At 33.6% G+C, this 20,177-nt stretch overlaps 2 protein-coding genes and 1 long non-coding RNA gene across 18 annotated transcripts; 2 read left to right on the top strand and 1 right to left on the bottom strand.

Moving 5' to 3' along the window:
* Positions 1-2,517: 2,517 nt before the first annotated feature.
* On the top strand, positions 2,518-7,957 carry LOC105210457 (G-protein coupled receptor Mth2). 8 transcript variants are annotated; one of them, XM_054228798.1, is made up of 11 exons: positions 2,519-2,873; positions 3,958-4,026; positions 4,136-4,293; positions 5,237-5,788; positions 5,859-6,009; positions 6,085-6,270; positions 6,433-6,684; positions 6,760-6,931; positions 7,007-7,201; positions 7,463-7,539; positions 7,757-7,957. In XM_054228798.1, exons 4-11 carry the CDS (start codon positions 5,273-5,275, stop codon positions 7,789-7,791), a joined length of 1,584 nt encoding a protein of 527 aa, XP_054084773.1. In that variant the 5' UTR covers positions 2,519-2,873; positions 3,958-4,026; positions 4,136-4,293; positions 5,237-5,272; the 3' UTR covers positions 7,792-7,957. The 8 variants fall into 8 exon arrangements, with proteins under 8 accessions (XP_054084774.1, XP_054084773.1, XP_054084768.1 ...); XM_054228793.1 differs by having other exon boundaries at positions 3,958-4,048; XM_054228797.1 differs by lacking the exon at positions 3,958-4,026.
* On the bottom strand, positions 5,419-6,873 carry LOC128921369 (uncharacterized). The gene is made up of 2 exons (XR_008470819.1): positions 6,737-6,873; positions 5,419-6,670 (listed from the first exon to the last, which is right to left on the bottom strand). It is a non-coding gene; the product is annotated as an uncharacterized LOC128921369 (long non-coding RNA).
* A 2,513-nt stretch (positions 7,958-10,470) lies between the features above and the next one.
* On the top strand, positions 10,471-19,559 carry LOC105210458 (G-protein coupled receptor Mth2). Of its 9 annotated transcripts, none has more exons than XM_054228791.1 (9): positions 10,524-10,577; positions 10,785-10,926; positions 16,836-17,358; positions 17,566-17,719; positions 17,812-17,997; positions 18,485-18,727; positions 18,797-18,968; positions 19,029-19,234; positions 19,318-19,559. In XM_054228791.1, the coding sequence occupies exons 3-9, from the start codon at positions 16,852-16,854 to the stop codon at positions 19,350-19,352; spliced, it is 1,503 nt and encodes a 500-aa protein (XP_054084766.1). In that variant the 5' UTR covers positions 10,524-10,577; positions 10,785-10,926; positions 16,836-16,851; the 3' UTR covers positions 19,353-19,559. The 9 variants fall into 9 exon arrangements, with proteins under 9 accessions (XP_054084762.1, XP_054084766.1, XP_054084765.1 ...); XM_054228790.1 differs by having other exon boundaries at positions 10,530-10,671; XM_054228788.1 differs by having other exon boundaries at positions 10,561-10,577; positions 10,673-10,926.
* Positions 19,560-20,177: the final 618 nt, after the last annotated feature.

Raw genomic sequence — 20,177 nt, 5'->3', positions numbered from 1 at the left:
CACTTGGGATCTCCAACTGGCGCCGAACTGCGAAGGAGAGAGAGAGGTGGCGCACTATCGTCGATTCGGCTATAACCGGCTAAACGGTTGCAACGCCAATCACATATAAGGTTTTCAGTTAGAATCTTTTCTTTAATTCCGCATAATTAGTAGCAGTTGATAGCCTTTTACTACATCGGTGGTTGCTTTTCGATAGCTAGGCAAACATATTTTTTCGTTATGCTGAATAAAAATTATACATCTAGAAGCCTTATATTAGCAAAGTTCACAAGCAAAGCCATGAGAATAAGGTGGAGGTTCACAAAATTTATATATGTATGCTTACGAATTTGTTTCCAAAAAATAAATGTGAGAATTTTATATGCCCTCAAGGGATTAACCGATCCTTTATGAAACACACACATAAATGTAATTACAATGCTAAATTCTTCGGAAATTTTGTCATCACAAACCGCAGATGCTATCTTGACAACATATATACAGTGGACAAAAAAATTTTACGTACGTGCTTTTTTTTTTTGAAGAAACTCTTATAAATCCTTCATTTTTGTATATAAAAAAACGCAAAAAAACTAACCAAAGATATTGAATTTTGACTCGTCACAACATACTGGGTTATACCAAAACGAGTCAGGTTCATCAACGTATTTTCTGGCAAATGCAAGCATCTTTTCTCGATTCATCAGAGGTATTAAAGGTTATTTGCTTGCTATTCGTGCATTGCACCCATTCTTGAGAAACATGTTTCGAATTGTTTGAAGATGCACGTTACACCCAGGACTGAGTAATACAGTGAATTTTCCATAACTCGAAGATCTCCATAACTGGCTCACTTGAATTAGCAATAGCGTTCAGAAGCCAAATTTCAGACAAATTTCCTTCCCTAACTCGAATTTCTATAACTCGAAGTTCTCCATAACTCTAACTCTTGAAGCGGCAATAGCGTTTAGAAAACGAATTTCATACACATTTTATTCCATAAGTCAAAATTCCTTAACTCGAAGTACTCCATAACTCTTGAAGTGGCAATAGACTTTCATACAAATTTGCTTTCATAAATCGAACTTTTCGATAAGGGCATAATACACAATTTAAAATTTCACTATCGAGGCACAATTTTAAAAGAGTCCCTCTATATCGTACGGAGGCGAACAAAAAATATAATATTACACTTATGGATTGCATAAATCATCTAATAGAAGGCATGTCAAACAGACGTCAAGAGCCAAATAATAGCAAAATACAATAAACAAAATTACAGAAAACATCTTTTATCGTAGGTCCATAAAAATGTTTGCGAAGTAACTAAATAAAACAGTGCATAAATCTATATTTTACAGCTTTTTTGAAAATTTATATGTTTTAATGAAAATTCTATAACTCGAAGTCTCTCTAACTCGAAGTTTTTTTGTGGATTATAGTGATTCGAGTTAGATAAGTTCCACTGTACTTCCTTCTGTATTTCTGGTGCTGATTGCCTTGGGTCTGCCCACATTGCTCCAAAAATTTTGCGCTCATCGCTGGGTGTCAACTTTTTTGGACGACTTGAACGTGGTTTTACCTATACAATTCCAGACCATCTAAATGTTTGAATTATTGCCTGCACACTTGGTGGTAGTTTGTGTATAATTCAACCAATTACACATCCTCCATTCCCCTATAAATACAAGTCTAAGATAATTTTCCGAGTCTCAAATGGAATTTCACAACCACGACCCTTTTTGACTTTACACTTTGGCAATATTGAATTCCTGAAAGAAATGGAGGACATTATTATGCCAAATATTTAATCTTAATAGTATTGTTGAATATTGTTGTAGTTGAATTTTCAGACTATTAGTATTTGATGAAGATGAGTACGTAAACTTTTTTTGCTCACTGCATGTATATGTATGGATACCTGTAATGACCGGTCCCTTAATTGGGAAGGTACCGCTGCCCCGCTGATTGATGTCCTCGTAAGAGTAAAGGCTGACATCACCACCGTCCAAGAAATGTGATGGACGGGTCAAAGGCAAGCGGCAATATTACGGAGCGCAATTTCGGCGTGTGATTCATGTTGGGAATGCGACTCAGTCGTCGAGTCCTGGCATTCAATCCGAATCAAAGCGCAGACAGGGCGATTAACTATCGTGCGACAAATCAAATCTATTGCTGGCAAAAAAAATACGAGCCGCAGAACTTAATAGAGAAGGTACAATCTTTTCTAAGAGCGTTCATAATTACATATCTACAAACAATTTATTCCGAAAATAATGGCAATACACTAATAGACAAAAGTATAAGTCACGGTGAACTAAAAATTAGAATAATCTGATAAAATTACGGTTCTAAGCTTTAATATAATTTAAGTTCGTATTTTGCAAAGAACAGTTAGGTTTGTGTTATTGTTAGCATGCATATATATATACGAGTATATACATATATGTATACATAAATATGTATGTATGCGATATGTGTGCATGTTTGCAAATTTTTTATAGAGCCGTGGTTTTCGAATTCAAAGAAATATTCGTCACATTTTTGCTGAAGAAACGATAATGTTCATTACGCAAATAACGGAGAAATTAATATTGTATTTTATGGATTGTAAATACTTGTGAAGTGAATTCTTGATATCGTATGAAATTAGTAGCGAATAGAATTCCGCCGCGGATAAACATCACTACGGTCTTAAAAAAACTAGAATGTGAAGTATACAAATTTTAATGTGAATGCTGAAATTCGAAAGTGCACTGTAAAAAGTGGAAACATATATTTGTACTCTGTAGTAATAAAAAATGAATATTAGAAAAAAATATAAAGCAATTTTATGAAAAAAATAATAATTTCTTTATTAAAATATAATAGTTAAAAAATTAACTTGTGTGTGAGTAAGTAACATTATCTTGTTTGGAACGTAAGCATTAAATGCGGTATGAAGTGAGCTAAGTATTGAGAAATTTTCACATTTAAAGCATTTAACCATTCAAAAGTGTTTGTCATTATTTCAAGTGTCATATTCTGTTAATGTTTGTGATAACGAAAATGCGTCAATTAAAATGCTGATTGAAAAGATTTAATACCAATATTCTAATATAAGGCAAAAAATATCACTCATATACTGCAAATATGTGTCAACCCTTCACAAAAAAACCTCTTCTTACAGTAATTGTTTGTTTCGTCGAAAAAAGACCTTTTTTCATGATTTTTTTTAGCAAAAATTATTGCTGTAGGTTTATTTTACTTATTATTATATGAAAGTGCAACATTTGAAGGATACTTAAAAAAAAGTTTTATCGAAAAATAGCGAGGAATAACGGATTTATCGTCGATCTCTGCAGGCACCTCGAAAAAAAGTTGTTGTGCGGTGACCAGCCTACAGCATCACTGGATCATTCGAAACCAAAAAATCAAAATGCTTTCTTTAGTTTATTAGTTTATCTTTCAATTGACGTCGAGTTTTTTTTAATTTTTAAATTTTTCAATTTTTGATACCATTTTCAAGCCAAAATGACGATTTTAGACGAAAAAATCGACCTATTTGTTATTGTAAAATTGTTAGTAATTAAAATTTTTTGGAAAAACTCAAAGTCATTCGAGAGCTATATATATGTAGAATATTTGTTCAAAATTTCAAAACGATCGATGCAGTAGTTTTTTCTGTAGGCTGGTCACCGACTTTAAAATTGACATATTTGGTAAAATCGATTCAAAGTTTTGTACACTCAGCGAAGGTAGCTGGAGGTACCGTTATTCAACCTGCTGTAACTTCGTTATTTTTTCTCCGAATGACCTAAAACTTTAACACAATATTCTTGAGATGTTGATGGTTTGATTAAAAAAAAAATATGAAAAACAAAAAGCCCAAAAACTTGTGGCTGTAATTGAACTAAAATATTCCAATGACTACCTAAACTTGTGTTTATGTCATACTGACCCTTCGTGGGTCTTCATTAAAGTTTATTTTCTTTTAAGGTTACAGTTTGGTTATGGACAACACAATGACTGCATTTTGTTCCTTATTTATAAAACAAACCTAATGAGGTCAGCACATTAAAATTCAACCGTAAGCCGTATTTATACAGAGGGCAACTATACTTACAAAAAAAAAAAATGATTTATTAGCTTACTTAATTCGATATTTTCATTTTAGACTTTGCCGAATATTCAGGTCCCTAGATAGGGTACTACCAGAATTCCGACTGCGTGTTAGACCTGTGGCGATCACATTCAATTCAAAGTTCGCTCCTTTCATCACAGTTTGGAATTATGGAAAGATCGGCAAAAAATTCAATGAATATATGTATAAATGTGAGTTATTTTACCACAAAACATAAAACAGCTATGAAGGTTATAAGGTCATACATCGAAATACTTGTTATTGGAAATTAAGTTTGGCTTAATATTTCTGCGAAATTATATTTCGCAACTCTTTGTTTAATTTGAAATCAACTGAAAATCCATCTGGCTGTGTACAAAAAGTAAATTAATAACCTCAAACGTAAAACTAAAAAAAGGTGCAAATCTACATACATATTTCATAAGAGATGAAGAATATAAAAAAAAATTACTGACACGATAACATGTTGGACCGATAAAATATGTACATACATACAGTGCAATTTTTTAAGTATTTTGGTATATGAGATTTAAATGGAGATAGCTTGTGACCAGCCGAGGTATTACATATTCCGAACAACCAGAAAATTCAAAAGATTTCAGAAACGTACTTCTTCTTCAGCTCTAAAATATCATTATACTGTTACTGTATATAGTTTATCGATCCTCAGCAGCAATTATCTTTGGACTAAACTGAGTTTTCTATTTTTGATAATTACAAAATTACAAATAAAGAAGATACAATTTGATATTTAAAGATCTGAGTTTGAATTCTATAGGAATGTCAAAAAACGATCGATTATGCCGTTTGCTATACGAAGAAATGCTTCTTCGCGAATATGAATACTTTCAAAGACTGGCTAATTGAGAGACAGATGGAATCGGTCCCTTTTTATTGAAAACTAAAATATAGTTGGTTCCAAACAAACCTAAATCAATTGTGAAACTCTTGTTGAATATTTCATATATTGTTGAGAATTATCATCAAACTATGTACTTAACATACTATGAAACATTCTATACGATATATACCGAGATAACATGAATCTTCTCTGTTTCAAAGCCGTAGTCTATAAAATCTTACAGCTCCGCAATACAAAATTTTGCCTTACAGACTTTATATTATCTCTTACAGCATTCTTCTCAATACTAAACTTCATAAATCAATGAAATGACAGCATATATTTTCAAATTGCTCATCGGAGCAGTCGTACTTTATCAAAACGCTATAGCTGATATACCCGACTGTGTCTTCGAAGACACTGTCAACTTAACCGCTAGTACCAAATTTTCGAATGGTTCATATCTCTATGAAGAGGTGTTGGTGCCACCACAATTGATAGCCGAATATAACTATATTGAGCTTTACGAAGGTGTGCGTAAGCCCGTAGAGAGACATACACGCGGCTGTGTGTGCAAGATCAAACAATGTGTAAAGTTCTGCTGTCATCCAAGGGCGAATATGTATAGAATAAGTCTCATCACTGGTTACACGCTGCAATGTAGAGAAGTACTTAATGGGGAGCGCACATATTCACCATACGTAAATGTAACTCTGCGAAACAACAGTCGTGTCGTGATGCATATGTTGGATGAGTTTGTGGTGCAGCAGGGGATACCGTGCTACAGTGGTGGCTATATGCTAATGCCACACAAGTACGAAGAGGATCATTGGGAATTGTTTGAGGTAGGAAAAACAGTTACGAGTGCGACATCTTCAACTGAAGAGGTTGTCTTTTTATGAATATTTTTTACAGAACGGCACGTTGTTGCGCACAAGCGATGCGAAATATTTCTCAAGGAGAGATTATTGCTTACACGCTTATAATACGAGTGAGGGGTTTGTATTGAATCCAATGAACTGTGGGCGATCTGACGACCCACCAACGCTAAAGTTAAATACGATAAGTAAGTGAAAGAGACACCGGAGAGAACGAGTAGAAAGAGAATCAGGAGCATATAATATTTTTTTTACCGTTCCAGTCATGCTGATTTCGGCGCCATTTCTTTATGCCACCATACTGATCTATTGGCTCATACCGGAATTGTGGAACTTGCACACCAAGTGCTTGATTAGTTATCTACTTTCGTTAGCGATTGGTACAACGTTGATTGTTTTAGTCAATCTGCAACATACATATTATGAAAAAGTTGTTTGCGCTATTATCGGTAAGTTTATCGATATAATTTCATTGTATCGCTTATTGTTTTGTACGTTGGATGGCTTATCTCAAACTATTTTTGCCTAAACATATCCAATTTTATCGAAGATTTCTGTAGACCTTATACACTTATTTTTAGTACAGTAAAACGAAAACTTGATCTCAACAGGTTTTGTGGCATACTTCTTCATTACTGCCGTCTTCTTCTGGCTGAATGTGATCTGCTTCGATCTTTGGAAAAATTTACGTGTCACCCAAGGCGCAGTTCAAAACGTAACGAAGCGTAAACGATTTCTTTACTATTCCCTCTACGCTTGGGGCATGCCGGCTTTGATGACAATAGTCACAGCCAGTTTACAAAACTCAAATTTACCAAATGGTCTCAAGTCGGGCATTGGAGATACACACTGTTGGTTGAAACGTAAGTGATAAATAAGGTTAAGGGATTATAACCTAACATTTATAATTTTTACCTTAAAACAATACAACTTTCCAGTTGATGATTGGTCTGCCATGATCTATTTCCATGGACCCTGTTTACTGCTCATAATGTTTAATATTGGCATATTTTTCTTAACTGCAAATAATATCTATACAATACGCAAGGAACTGCAGCACTTTTCCCGTGGCGACTCCAGCCGTAGACACTTACGTACGCAGCAAAATAAGTGAGTAATCATTTCATTATGTGACAGCTTTTAATGTACATATATGTATTAATAAAAGTTAATGCAATTTTTCAGTGTTTGGCTCTTCTTTCGGATGTTCATTGTAATGGGTATCGGTTGGCTGCTGGAGATAATCAGTTATATGGTGGGCAGTGACGGTGATGGTTCTCTGTATTTTGTCGTCACAGATGCATATAATGCTTCGCAGGGTCTTATCATGTTTATCTTGCTGGTTATGAAGAAGAAGGTGCTTATGCTGATTAAGAAAAAGTGAGTGAAAACTTGAAATTCTTACACTAACCTAGTATTTATTGTGAGGGTTGTTGGTGCGGTCACAGAGTTTATGAACTTTTCGTATACTATAGTCAATTGCAACCCTGATGAAAATTGTTTGAGAAATTAATTTCATCTTAGTGCAGATTTAACTGCCTACCAAGCTTTCCATTTTTTAAACCAGAAAAGTGATTCGATTTTAATGTACGAATCGGATTAAAAAGACAATTAAAATGTACTATGAACTTGCCTTTTTAGATTTACTAAATCGGATACTTTGCATCACTCATCACGTAGATTTACCACCAAGTCTAACTCGTCGGCCATTGTGTTGTGTAAGTAATGTGAAAATCTGAAATAAAATATATTTTTTGTATTCTATTGTATTTTGTATACATTTCTTATACATTATTTATATATATACATACATATATTGTTCTAAGTGAACAATAAATTGGTTAGACCAGCAACATATGTTGCAATGGCATCTTTTTCTCAACTTCAAATGGGAACTTAATTTATTTTAAAATAACTATATTTTTCTCTTTATAGCCAATACTGAAAATCGATCGAAACTTCGGAATTGAGAATCCAACTAATATCAATCGTAAAGAATCGGCAGTGCAACTGCAAAATATTCGAATGAAGAAACAAATTCAGTGATATGATTAATATTTTATAAGAGTACGAGTTTAAAGGCGAGAGCAACCAAGCAATCGTGTGTTCTCAAACTCACCAGAGACCAGTACTAATTATCTAGTATACTTATAGTATTTACCAAATACTTAATGATGTTAAGATATGAATATGACTATTCTTAAAGCAGTATTGTACATACATATATGACATACATAGGTGGATTAATGATGCTGCCACACGAAAATCATTACACTATATCCAATGAACAAATAATAATTATACTCATACATTTTTTATTAACAAGTACAAACACATTCATAAACAATATATAAACTGTAGCAGTCTTCGTTTCGCCCAAACTGGGAGACTGGCGATGCGAACATTAAATATTTTTGTATGAAATATAAGTGTCTCACTTAGTTGTTGCTTTCACATGTAAAATCTTTGTAAAAAATGAGTTAAATTGAGTTTAAACATAACGAACAGAGAAGTGATGAATCGAAGGTGCCTATGTCATATATGTATATGTATATGTATACATTTAATTTCATATATATACAAAGTTAAAGATTTTTTATTATAAAGTAATAATAATATTGTATATAGATATTAAGTATTAAAAATAAAATTTAAAAACCAAATTGTATTTTAAAAATAACTATTATACAAAACAAAAATAGTAAAAAATCGAAATAGAGAGCTTTTAACCCATCTTTACCCATCGTTGCGCAAGCGCAACATTTCAAATTTGTTTTTTTGCATTTTATTTTTATCATTCAAAAACTGCTAATTGAGTCATCTCGGGATCGATATATTCATCCCATCATAAAAACTATTAATTTAAATAAAACTTTACTTTTTACACTGTACAAAGCTTTAATTAATATCTTATTTGTGATATAAACCATTTTGGTGGACAAAACTACCTACACGTGTTGTTTATCTTACATTTCTAGGAAACATTGCGTATACGCAACGTTGGGAGTAACAATAGTCAGTTGTTATGGTTACTCAGCATGCCATTCGTGTTAGAAATGTATTGTCAATAATGGGTTCTTGCTATTCAAGGAGTAGTTCTGTTTTATTATTCAGTTGGTTCTAGAACGTTGAGCTAATAGCATAGCTAACTTGATACGAGACTATTTTGCCACTGGTAATATTCGAGAAAATAGAACAATGAATAAAACCATGATAAATACGAAAACTCTTCAGAAAAAAGAGAGAGGGTCATTTGATTTCAGCTTTGACCAAAAACATGAAGTACTATTGTGTGTGTATTGAATGTGGCTACTAACTACGCAAAAATCGAACCATTGGTTACAGCAAAACGTTACGATAGAAAACTAAAAAAAATAGTGAATGTGCCTCAGCCCCAGGTTATAGCAGATTATAATGAAAATATGGGAGGCGTCGATCTGCATGATAATGGAATTGCCAATTATAGGATTCGAGTAAGAGGGAAAAAGTGGTGGTGGTGGTAACTGTTCATCAATTTGATAGATAGTGTTTTAGTAAAATCGTGGAAGATTTACAATCTGGCAAATGAGCGATCTATGACTCAATTAGAATTTAAATCTTACGTTACTGTTAGTTTGATGAAAACCGAAGAAGACCAACTTGCAAATAATTCTCACTTTTTGGGTAATTCAAATAGAAATTTAGGAAGACCATCCAAAAACGCATTACCTTCCAATATTCGCTTCTATAATATTGGTCATGGCACGAAAACAAACGTCGAAGAAGATGTAGACAGTGTAGAAGTACAACAATTTATATGTGTAAAAAATGTCAAATACATCTTCATGCTGATTGTTTTAAAATATTTCACTCACGCTAATCGCTATAGTATTAGCGTAAGTGAAATATTTTAAATATATTTTTATGACTTGACTCATAATATAAGTTCAGTAATCCCAACGTTGCGTAGGCGCAACATTTCACGGAATTAAAAATAATTAATCAATATTTTTTTTTTGTGATTTTCTCTTTTTTTATGTATTTTTAAACGTAATAAACAATAAAACCATAAAATATGCATTTATTTTTACCCTTGGGAATTAAAGGGTTAAGCTGTTTTGAATCCTTACTCAAAACCTTGTATTTCTTCGGTGCTTGCTTCATTCGATAGCCAGGAAAACATATTTTTTCATTATGCTGAAAAACTGCGAATGCCATTTTTAATGATACGTTAAAGAAAAATTATACATTTAACTAGATCTAGATACTATCAAAGGTTAAACTATAAAAGTGAATGCCTGCTTTTGGGTGTTTAAATGAGAAATTAGAGTGTAGTGAGCCTTATCTTATGAAATACATAAGGTTCAAAAGAAAAGCTATAAGAATCAGGTGGAGGTTCACAAAATCTATATATGCTTACGAAATTGTTTCCAAACAATAAATGTAACATATTTATATGCTCTAGAGGGATTAACCGAACCTTTATGAACACACACATACAAATGTAATTACAACGCTAAATTCTTCGGAAATTTTGTTATCAGATCTGTGGTTTCTCCCATCTTGAAAACATACATATGTATATGCAAAGGGTACCATGGAATCGGATGAAGATTATGCGTAAAAGTTTTGATTCCATACATATTATATATGTATGTATATTTGCTAGATGGGTTTATACCAGCTGATTTATTTTTATAGCGAGCATACTTTTTCAGTACGGCAGGGATTTCGTAAATGATCAGTGGCATAACCGAGACCGTCGTGATGTTTTAATGTAATTTTTTTTTTTCCAAAATAAAATAATAAATAATAAAATTTTATTTTTATTAAAAATTGGATGAATAAAATTCTTTTCTTTTGATATTTAAGTGAGTTTAATTTGAGTGGACAAATAATTTTCGGGAGAATTTGGTGAAAAGAAAGTGTTTGCAATGATTTTTTCCCTAATTATTCTACCGCCATTTTTTATTTGATTTAATAGAATAGTGCCGACAGTGTTTATATATACATATCTAATCATTTGTGCTTTCAATTGTGAACTCACAAATCGTTGTTTTTAAAAACTTCAAAGGTTCCACCAATATATTCCCAAAGTACTGGCAATACACAAATAGACTAATAGTGTAAGTTATTGTGAGCTAAAAAAATAAAATAATCTGTGGATTTAAGTAATTTTAAAAACAAATACTGCCAAAATTGGTCATTTGATAAAACTGTGAATTAAAAATTGGGAGGAAGGGTATTTCCAACTGCGAATTGCTACTGAGTCGCAACAAAATCGATACATTTCTTACATTGGATGGTTACTATTGATGAAAAGTGGTTCAGTAATAAAAGCATCAAGCGAAAACGGTTGTAGCGTAATTGCGGCGTGGAATGATTGGTTCAGTGAAAAACATGAATCGAACCGTGTTTTATAAGATGAATATAAAAGCAACAAGAAACAAGTAAGGAAGGGCTAAGTTCGGGTGTAACCGAACATTTTATACTCTCGCAATTTATTGATGTAATTTCATAAAGACAACACAATTCGACCCATATATTCGGCATAAAGTTCAATAGAATAACGACAATCATCATAAATAGTATATGGGGACTGAGGTAATTCCTAAACCGATTTCACTCGTTTTCACCACCAAGATACAACGTATCGAAGACTATACGATCACTTAATTTAATATTACTTATAATTAGGTATATGGGATCTGGGGGAAGTTATGACCCAATTTTTACCATTTCAGGTACAGAGAGAAACTGTTATAAGAAAAAAATTCAGAGGGAATGAATTACATTAAAATATCTGAGGGATTTACCTATATTTTCGGTGAAAAATTAACCTTAGGCACTGAGTTCTTCATGTTTGATATCAGGGGCCTTGAAAAGTCATGGTTCGATTTTGACAATTTTTCCACAAGTGATGTCACAGCTCAAATACAGTATTTGTGTAAAGTTTTATTCCGCTAGCTTCATTGGTTCCTTATGAATACATTATAAAGTGAACGAATCAGATGGAATTCAAAATTGGGTTATATGGGAAGTAGACGTAGTTGTGAACCGATTTCGCCCATATTCCACCCGTGTCATCAGGGTGTCAAGAAAGTGTAATATACCGAATTTCATAGAAATCGGTCGAATAGTTCTTGAGATATGGTTTTTGACCCATAAGTGGGCGACGCCACGCCCATTTTCCATTTTGTAAAAAAATCTCAGTGCAGCTTTCTTCTGCCTTTTCTTATGTAAAATTTGGTGTTTCTGACGTTTTTCGTTAGGGAGTTAACCCACTTTTAGTAATTTTCAACCTAACCTTTGTATGGGAGGTGGGCGTGGTTATTATCCGATTTATTTCATTTTTGGACTGTATAAGGAAATGGCTAAAAGAAACGACTGCAGAAAGTTTGGCTTATATAGCTTTATTGGTTTGCGAGTTATATACAAAAAACCTATTTGGGGGCGGGGTCACGCCCACTTTTCCAAAAAAATTACATCCAAATGTGCCCCTCCCTAATGGGATCCTATGTTCCAAATTTCGTTTTCATAACTTTATTTATGGCTTAGTTATGACACTGTATAGGTTTTCGGTTTCCTCCATTTTGTGGGCGTGGCAGTGGACCGATTTTGCCCATTTTCGAAAGCAACCTCCTCAGGGTGCCAAGGAACATGTGTTCCAAGTTTCATTAAGATATCTTAATTTTTACTCAAGTTATCGCTTGCACGGACAGACGGACAGACGGACAGACGGACGGACAGACATCCGGATTTCAAATCTACTCGTCATCCTGATCATTTATGTATATATAACCCCATATCTAACTCTTATATTAACTTCGGCTCTACCGAATCTAATATACCCTTCACAGGTGCATTTATTTTAGTAATTATGTGTTTAAGCAAATCTAAAGGCGTAAGAAAAAGTAAGTAGAAAAAAGAAAACATTTTACTAATTCTTTTTAGCCGGGATGTTTGCTAGAAACATAAAGGTTATATAGTTAACCGATCTGAACAATTTCTTCGGAGATTAAATTATTTCTATGAGCAATAACTCACACCAAATTTCGTGAAGATATGTAGTTAAATGCGGAAGTTTTCCATACAAGTCCTTGATTCCGATCGTTCAGTTTGTATGGCAGCTATATGCTGTAGTGAACTGATCTGAACAATTTTTTCGGATATTAAATTATTTCTATGAGCAATAACTCACACCAAATTTCGTGAAGATATGTAGTAAAATGCGGAAGTTTTCCATAGAAACCCTTGATTCCGATCGTTCAGTTTGTATGGCAGCTATATGCTATAGTGAACTGATCTGAACAATTTTTTCGGATATTAAATTATTTCTATGAGCAATAACTCACACCAAATTTCGTGAAGATATGTAGTAAAATGCGGAAGTTTTCCATAGAAACCCTTGATTCCGATCGTTCAGTTTGTATGGCAGCTATATGCTATAGTGAACTGATCTGAACAATTTTTTCGGATATTAAATTATTTCTACGAGCAATAACTCACACCAAATTTCGTGAAGATATGTAGTAAAATGCGGAAGTTTTCCATAGAAACCCTTGATTCCGATCGTTCAGTTTGTATGGCAGCTATATGCTATAGTGAACTGATCTGAACAATTTTTTCGGATATTAAATTATTTCTATGAGCAATAACTCACACCAAATTTCGTGAAGATATGTAGTAAAATGCGGAAGTTTTCCATACAAGTCCTTGATTCCGATCGTTCAGTTTGTATGGCAGCTATATGCTATAGTGAACCGATCTGAACAATTTTTTCGGAGATTAAATTATTTCTATGAGCAATAGCTCACACCAAATTTCGTGAAGATATGTAGTAAAATGCGGAAGTTTTCCATACAAGTCCTTGATTCCGATCGTTCGGTTTGTATGGCAGCTAACTGATATAGTGGTCCGATATCGGCAGTTCCGACAAATGAGCAGCTTCTTGAAGAGAAAATAGCATCTGCAAAATATCAAAACGATATACGGTTCGTATATATACGGACAGACAGACAGACGGACATGGCTAAATCGACTCAGTTCAACATACTGATCATTTATATACATACATATATACTTTATAGGGCCTCCGACGCACAGTGTGAGATTTAGTCAATCTAGCATCTCAAAATTAATTTTTATATGAAGTTGTAGAGATATGAACTTGAAATTTGGCACGATGGTTAAGGAGATTGTAAGCTTCAATATGGTGAAAGACAACTAGTTCCAACTAGTGTCAAAGGGGACTAGTTCCGAACTATCCTCAAAAACACTAGTTGGGGACAATTTTTTTTTACACATTTATATCCAAATTTCTTCTTTTTTTCTCTTCTAACTAAAACTTTTCGTTATATTGATATAAGCACCCACATACAACCATTTCTATAAAGTTCTTCAAGTTTCGAACTTTAGTTTTCGATGATTCTTTGCAAAAGAGAAAAATAAAAGGTTAATGTTGTTTCAATGTTAAATTTATTGATATCTAAAACATAATAAAAAGGGAAAACTAAAACATCCAACGAAAGTTCTTAAAAGAATGGAAAATATTCAAAATAAGATTTTAATATTTGCTGAGTCTCTTTTTCTACAGGATCTCAGATACATTGCGGTAGCCATAGTTAATTGTTCCGAAGCTACATTTGATATTAACTCTATGCATTTCCGTTTTTGTGTACTCGAAGCACTTTCAGCAAACTCTTTTTTGTTTTGAAGCTGATGGTGCGTGATCAAGAGCAAAATCAACAGCAGAAATTTTTGAACTTAGCCAAATAGCATTGTCATGCATAAATCTTGCTTTATCACGGTGAGATTTACTCCATCGCGATTGAAATTGGAAGCAAAGCTTTTTTATACGATCTTTAATTTTGGTATCGTCAACATCTGGTCCAAAAATTGATATAACGTGCTTTTCGACCGCTTCTGTTTTGTCGCTTTTCACCTTGTTCAACCAAATCCAAAATAGCTCCACTCGCGATATTTCACTCATACTAAAAAAAGGCAAAAAATGGGCAGGATTTTATTTTTTAAATTTGTTTTGGGCACATTAACAAAGATTATGCTGGCATTCCCATCACGGAACTCCATGGGACTTGGAAGTTCTAGTCTATCAAATATTTGAAAACTTTAAAATTTGTCTTACCTTTCAGGTGGTTATAAAACAATTTTTTCAAAATACTTGAGTGCAAAAATAAATATTGTATAAAACAAAAATTTTAAGTTTAAGTAATAACCTTCAATACAAAAAATATTTTAGGCCAAAATAACCACTCACAACTTCGACCTGATCACTCAAACTTTTGTGATCAATGCAAGCTTGCAAATCAATTGTAGCATGCTATGCAATTGTATGTGTTTGATAGCTGTTATCACGCTAATAACATTTTTTTATTCTATTTTGTGTTTGTTTTCGTAACAATTGGGGTCTCTTCTCACGTAAAAAAAAATATGAGCGAGTTACGAAAACATTTTTTTTTTTAATTTCGAGATGCTAGATTGACCAAATCTCACACTGTGCGACGCTTCCTTCTGGGTGTTTCAAACTTCGTGACAAAATTAATACTATATACCCTGTTCAGGGTATAAAAATAAACAGAATATTGATTTTAGGGGCATTCGAAAGAAGTACAAAGAGTCGGCTAAGAATCTGCCAAATATGGCTAAATTTTTTTTGCCGATACCGATGCCAAGGCCGATTTATCAGTTGGACTCTATTATTTAATGAATGTTATGTTGAATGAATGGAATGTTAAAGGTTTCTCAAAAATTGTACGAACAGGTTCTAAGACGCGTACTTTCTAAAAGCTGGAAGTTAATCCGACGTCAAAACTCAACTCAACTCAACTCAACTCAAAAAATTCAATTTTTTAAATACAGTAAAAGCTCTTTATTCGCGGGGTATATGTTCCATGATATACCACGAATACAGAAACCGTGAATACGGGATGGTAATTTATATGGGATTATAGGGGATATGTTCCTAGGTGCAAAAAAAAAAAACAAATAGGTATATAAAAAAATGATTTAATTGAAGTTTTTGAACATTTTAGTTCAATTTTGTAATTTTTTCTTGCTTAGCAGTTTTCAAAAGCTCCTTCAATTCAGACTGATACACATCAGTCGCATTAGCAATTTGTCTCTTAAAAATTAGACTTCGCTCCATAGACGGATCAATGTTCATAAGGAAATCGCAGAGCTCATTCGCAGGTGATCTAGTCGGGTGTGCTCATATAATTAAGCCAATGTAACGAAATCTTAGCAATCACGATCTGTGTAAAAAAAAATTATTAAAAAAGTGAAGAGTTCCATTTAATTTATGGAAATATTACCAAAAGTTCAAAAATATTTCCAAAATAGTGTAATATTTAACATTTTCTTGTAATAAGATCTATTTTACTTTTTTATTAGTCCATTTGACAAGAATATTGGGTTGGGTACCTATTGGAATAATTGTATTATTATGTATGTACTTATTAGATCCGCGAATAAAAGAATGTTTAGACGCGAATATAGAAACTGGGTCTCATTTTTTTCATCCGCGAATGGTGAAAACGCGAATAAAGGCAGCGCGAATAAGAAGCTTTTACTGTACTAAACTAAGAAAGAAAAAATTGTGCTCAATCTAAGATTTTTGATATTTTTTAACGGATTTGACCACGTTCCAAAAAAAAAGTATGTTTGTTTCAGTGATATGCAAAACCAGTCTTTATTTTTTAATAAAAAGTTAATAAAATTATTTATAAAATGTTACTAATCGGAATACTGTACTTAAGATTGTGTTTTTAGTAAAATTATCGCTATGTATATAGTATAGGTTTACATTATAAAGTTCATACTTTATGTGGTTATTATCGCTGATAAGCCTTTAAAACTCGCTGCATGCAGCTGAGTGAAGTTAAAAAACCAAAACATCCGTTTCTCAGCCGGGCACTGAAATTCCTAAATTTGTTCAACATATAATATTTTACAAAACCAAATGACTTTATGTGAATAACTAAAATAAAATAAATTATTAAAAATTTACTTTCCTTAGGTCTGTGTTGAAAATTATGGGCGCGTTTCCAACGATTTCACGCTGTGCGCTCTATATATTGGTCACACTTGCAACCTTACACTTAACGTTGGCCGAAATAACTAACTGCACGTTCGCGGATACTGTTAACATAACGGACAGTCAGTTACTTGTAAATGGGTCTTACAACTTTGAAGGTTTATCTGTGCCACCCCATTTGACTGGGTATTACGAGTACATTGAGCTCTTCGGTGGAACGCATGAGTTCGTGGCGAAACATTTACGTGGCTGCGTATGTCAACTCAAGCGTTGTGTCAAATTCTGTTGCCATCCCAGAGCCAATATGTATCGATTAACGAAAAATTCGCGAGCGCAATTTGATGAGCAATTGAATGAAGAGCTTACATATTCGCCATATTTAAATATCACCCTGCATAACAGTAGTCGACCACAGATGCATGTGGTGGATGAGTTTGTGGTGCAACAGGGCATACCCTGTGATCCGGGATATATGTTAATGCCGCATGAGTGGGAACTGTTTGAGGTACGAAATTAAACTCGGTATATGTACATACATACATATGTGTAAATAATAATTTAGATAAATTTATGTAAAGGGGTGTTGAAGATGGACGAGCCGAACGTAAATCCTACAATTTACCAACTCAAGCACTACATTCAAAATATACACTATCCACTTTGAAACCCCCTTTTATTTGCTCTTATTATATTATAGTATTCTCGTTCACAGAATGGCTCGGTGCTGCGTGTTACTGACCAGTTGCTCATTTCGAGACGAGATTATTGCCTGGATGCTTATCGTATACGTGATCGATTTGTACTAAATCCAATGAACTGCGATGACAGGTTGAAAAAATCACCAAACATAATGCTCAATACGATAAGTAAGGAAGAAATAAGAGATATCTAAGGAGAGAAGCGAAATTCTTCCTACTTGACAGCATTCTTTAATGTTTTTTTTTTTAATTTTTTACAGTTATGTTAATTTCTCTGCCTTTTCTCTATGCCACCATATTGATCTTTTGGCTGATTCCCGAACTGCGGAACTTGCATACCAAATGTCTAATTTCTTATCTACTTTCGTTAGCTATTGGCAATACCTTGATTATAACCATTAATTTGAGAAAATCGGATTACGTCAAGGCAGTGTGTGCTGCTATGGGTGAGTTCAATTTTATTTTCTCCCAAGACATGTACAATATTTTCCAGAAAAGTTGAGTTAATGTGGAACCGATGTAGCCAGTATCAGTTATCGAAGCGCAGCTGAAAATAGAAGTAACTTGAAAAAATGCTCATTACAAAGTCTTCAGTTAGTCGAAAATGGGTTACACTTGCAATTTTATGCCTCTCCACACACGGTAGAGGAAAAGCTAGGGCGTACCTTTAAATATCGAGGAGAAATGAAGAGGAAATCTGCAATCTGTATCTGCAATATCAGAGAACATTTTCGAGCTATTTTCCAAAGCATAGCAAATATCTGTTCAGATGAACCAAGATGGATTTGCTTAGACAGCAACGGTTAGAACTTAAAAGAGCCGGATAACTGAGCAAACTGTAGTGACATTTGTCTCGCTTTGTCACTTTCGGTTGAAGCTTAGCAATGCTTGTCATCCTTAGACTGACGAAATTAATGTTTCATTTATTTCCAGGATTCATCGCCTACTACTTCCTCTCAGCTGTCTTCTTCTGGCTTAATGTGATCTGTTTTGATATGTGGCAAATTTTTCATGGCACCAAAGCGAACTTGACACAATGTAAATGGATTAACTACTACTCACTCTACGGTTGGGGCATGCCATCTGTTATGACCGCTATAACTGTTATCTTACAGTATTCCGACATACCAGACGAACTGAAGTCGGGCATTGGCGTCACACATTGCTGGTTGAAAAGTAAGTCATATATGGTATATAGTGGAACCCTTATCGATAATCAAACTTTAATATATAATATTTATACAGGTAACGATTGGTCAGCGATGCTGTACTTCTATGGCCCTTGCTTTTTACTTATAGCCATCAATATTGTTATCTTCTATGTAACTGTAAAGAGGATCTATTATATACGCAAAGAATTAGACATGTTGACCCAAGAACGAGATGGTTTGAGTCGCTTGCGTTCACAACAAAATAAGTATGTCCTGTACTTTTTACTATCATCAGAGTTTTCTTAAACTAATTTTGTTAATTTGAGCACTTTTAGTGTTTGGCTCTTCTTTCGCATGTTCATTATAATGGGCATTAATTGGCTGTTAGAGATAATCGCTTATATGATTGATAACAAGAGCAAGTATGCTGTTATATTCCAAATAACGAATATTTACAACGGTTTTCAAGGATTGATTATATTTATGTATTTATTTATATATTTATTGGTTATGAAGAAGAAAGTGCTTCACGGTAAATTTGGTTGAATTTGCTCCGTATGCTACACGGGGTTGCATAAGTAGTAATTGCTAATTTATTTTTTTTATGTTTTGTAGCTGTAATGGCAACGGTTTGGACAGCACAGAACTGAGACATCAAGGCGGCTGAGAATATAATAAACCGAATTAAAAGAGACAACGATGGCTAAACAAAAATCTTCGTGTGACTTTCCCAATTAAGACGTGTTTCAATGATTGGAAGACGTGTAGACAAAAGTGCATAATACAGATTTGGGACTATTTTAAAGGCGACAACATGAATGTAGACAAATTAATAAATATAAAACAAAAAACGAAAATTCCCGTTATTTTTTGAACACACCTCGTATGTTGAGAATTTAAACTAAGTCAAAGATTTCATCTTAATGAAAGTAGCAGGGAATATACATATGTATACCTCACGTCATACTTCATAAGTAAAAATACGATAAAGGTTACACAACTTTCAAAGAAGTCTTCTACCTCACCGAAATTGTTAAGTTCATAAACGCAAGGAATACATCGGCAATGATGAAAACTTCTTAGAGTATAATTACATATAATTGTGAATAGAGCAAGCAATTGATAGAATTCATACTCTACCTAATAATCTAGAACTGCTTGCTAGATTACACCACTTAAACTTGATATCACTCATATACCCTTTAGAATTGAATTAAGTTCTGCCGTGTTTACAACAGCGCGCCATTCATCTTTTCTTTTGGCTGTTCGGCGCCAATTAGAAATCTCAACTGAAACCAGTTCATTCTTACTTGGTCTTTCCAACGGTGTGGAGGTCTTCGTCTTCCTCGGCTTCCGGTACTTTTTTCAAATCTGGAGTCAAAACTTTTCTCTCGAAAACTCCTAGTGCCATCTCTTCGGATGTTGACATCGTTCAAGCTTCTGCACCATAAAGCAGGACGGGAATGATAAGCGAC

The sequence above is a fragment of the Zeugodacus cucurbitae genome, chromosome 4, assembly GCF_028554725.1.
Source record: "Zeugodacus cucurbitae isolate PBARC_wt_2022May chromosome 4, idZeuCucr1.2, whole genome shotgun sequence".
In the NCBI taxonomy this organism is placed as follows: Eukaryota; Metazoa; Arthropoda; class Insecta; order Diptera; family Tephritidae; genus Zeugodacus; species Zeugodacus cucurbitae.
The sequence above is the reverse complement of the archived record's forward strand: the minus strand, read 5'-3'. Positions and strand labels throughout refer to the sequence as shown.

Excerpts from the sequence above, each read along its gene's own strand:
- LOC105210457 (XM_054228799.1), top strand. The coding sequence starts at position 5,273 with ATGACAGCATATATTTTCAAATTGCTCATCGGAGCAGTCGTACTTTAT. Across the intron at positions 6,271-6,432 it reads AGTTGTTTGCGCTATTATCG|GTTTTGTGGCATACTTCTTC; the intron begins GTAAGTTTATCG and ends TGATCTCAACAG. Across the intron at positions 6,685-6,759 it reads TACACACTGTTGGTTGAAAC|TTGATGATTGGTCTGCCATG; the intron begins GTAAGTGATAAA and ends ACAACTTTCCAG.
- LOC105210458 (XM_054228786.1), top strand. The coding sequence starts at position 11,180 with ATGATTGGTTCAGTGAAAAACATGAATCGAACCGTGTTTTATAAGATG. Across the intron at positions 11,251-16,835 it reads ATAAAAGCAACAAGAAACAA|GTCTGTGTTGAAAATTATGG; the intron begins GTAAGGAAGGGC and ends TACTTTCCTTAG. Across the intron at positions 18,728-18,796 it reads CACACATTGCTGGTTGAAAA|GTAACGATTGGTCAGCGATG; the intron begins GTAAGTCATATA and ends ATATTTATACAG.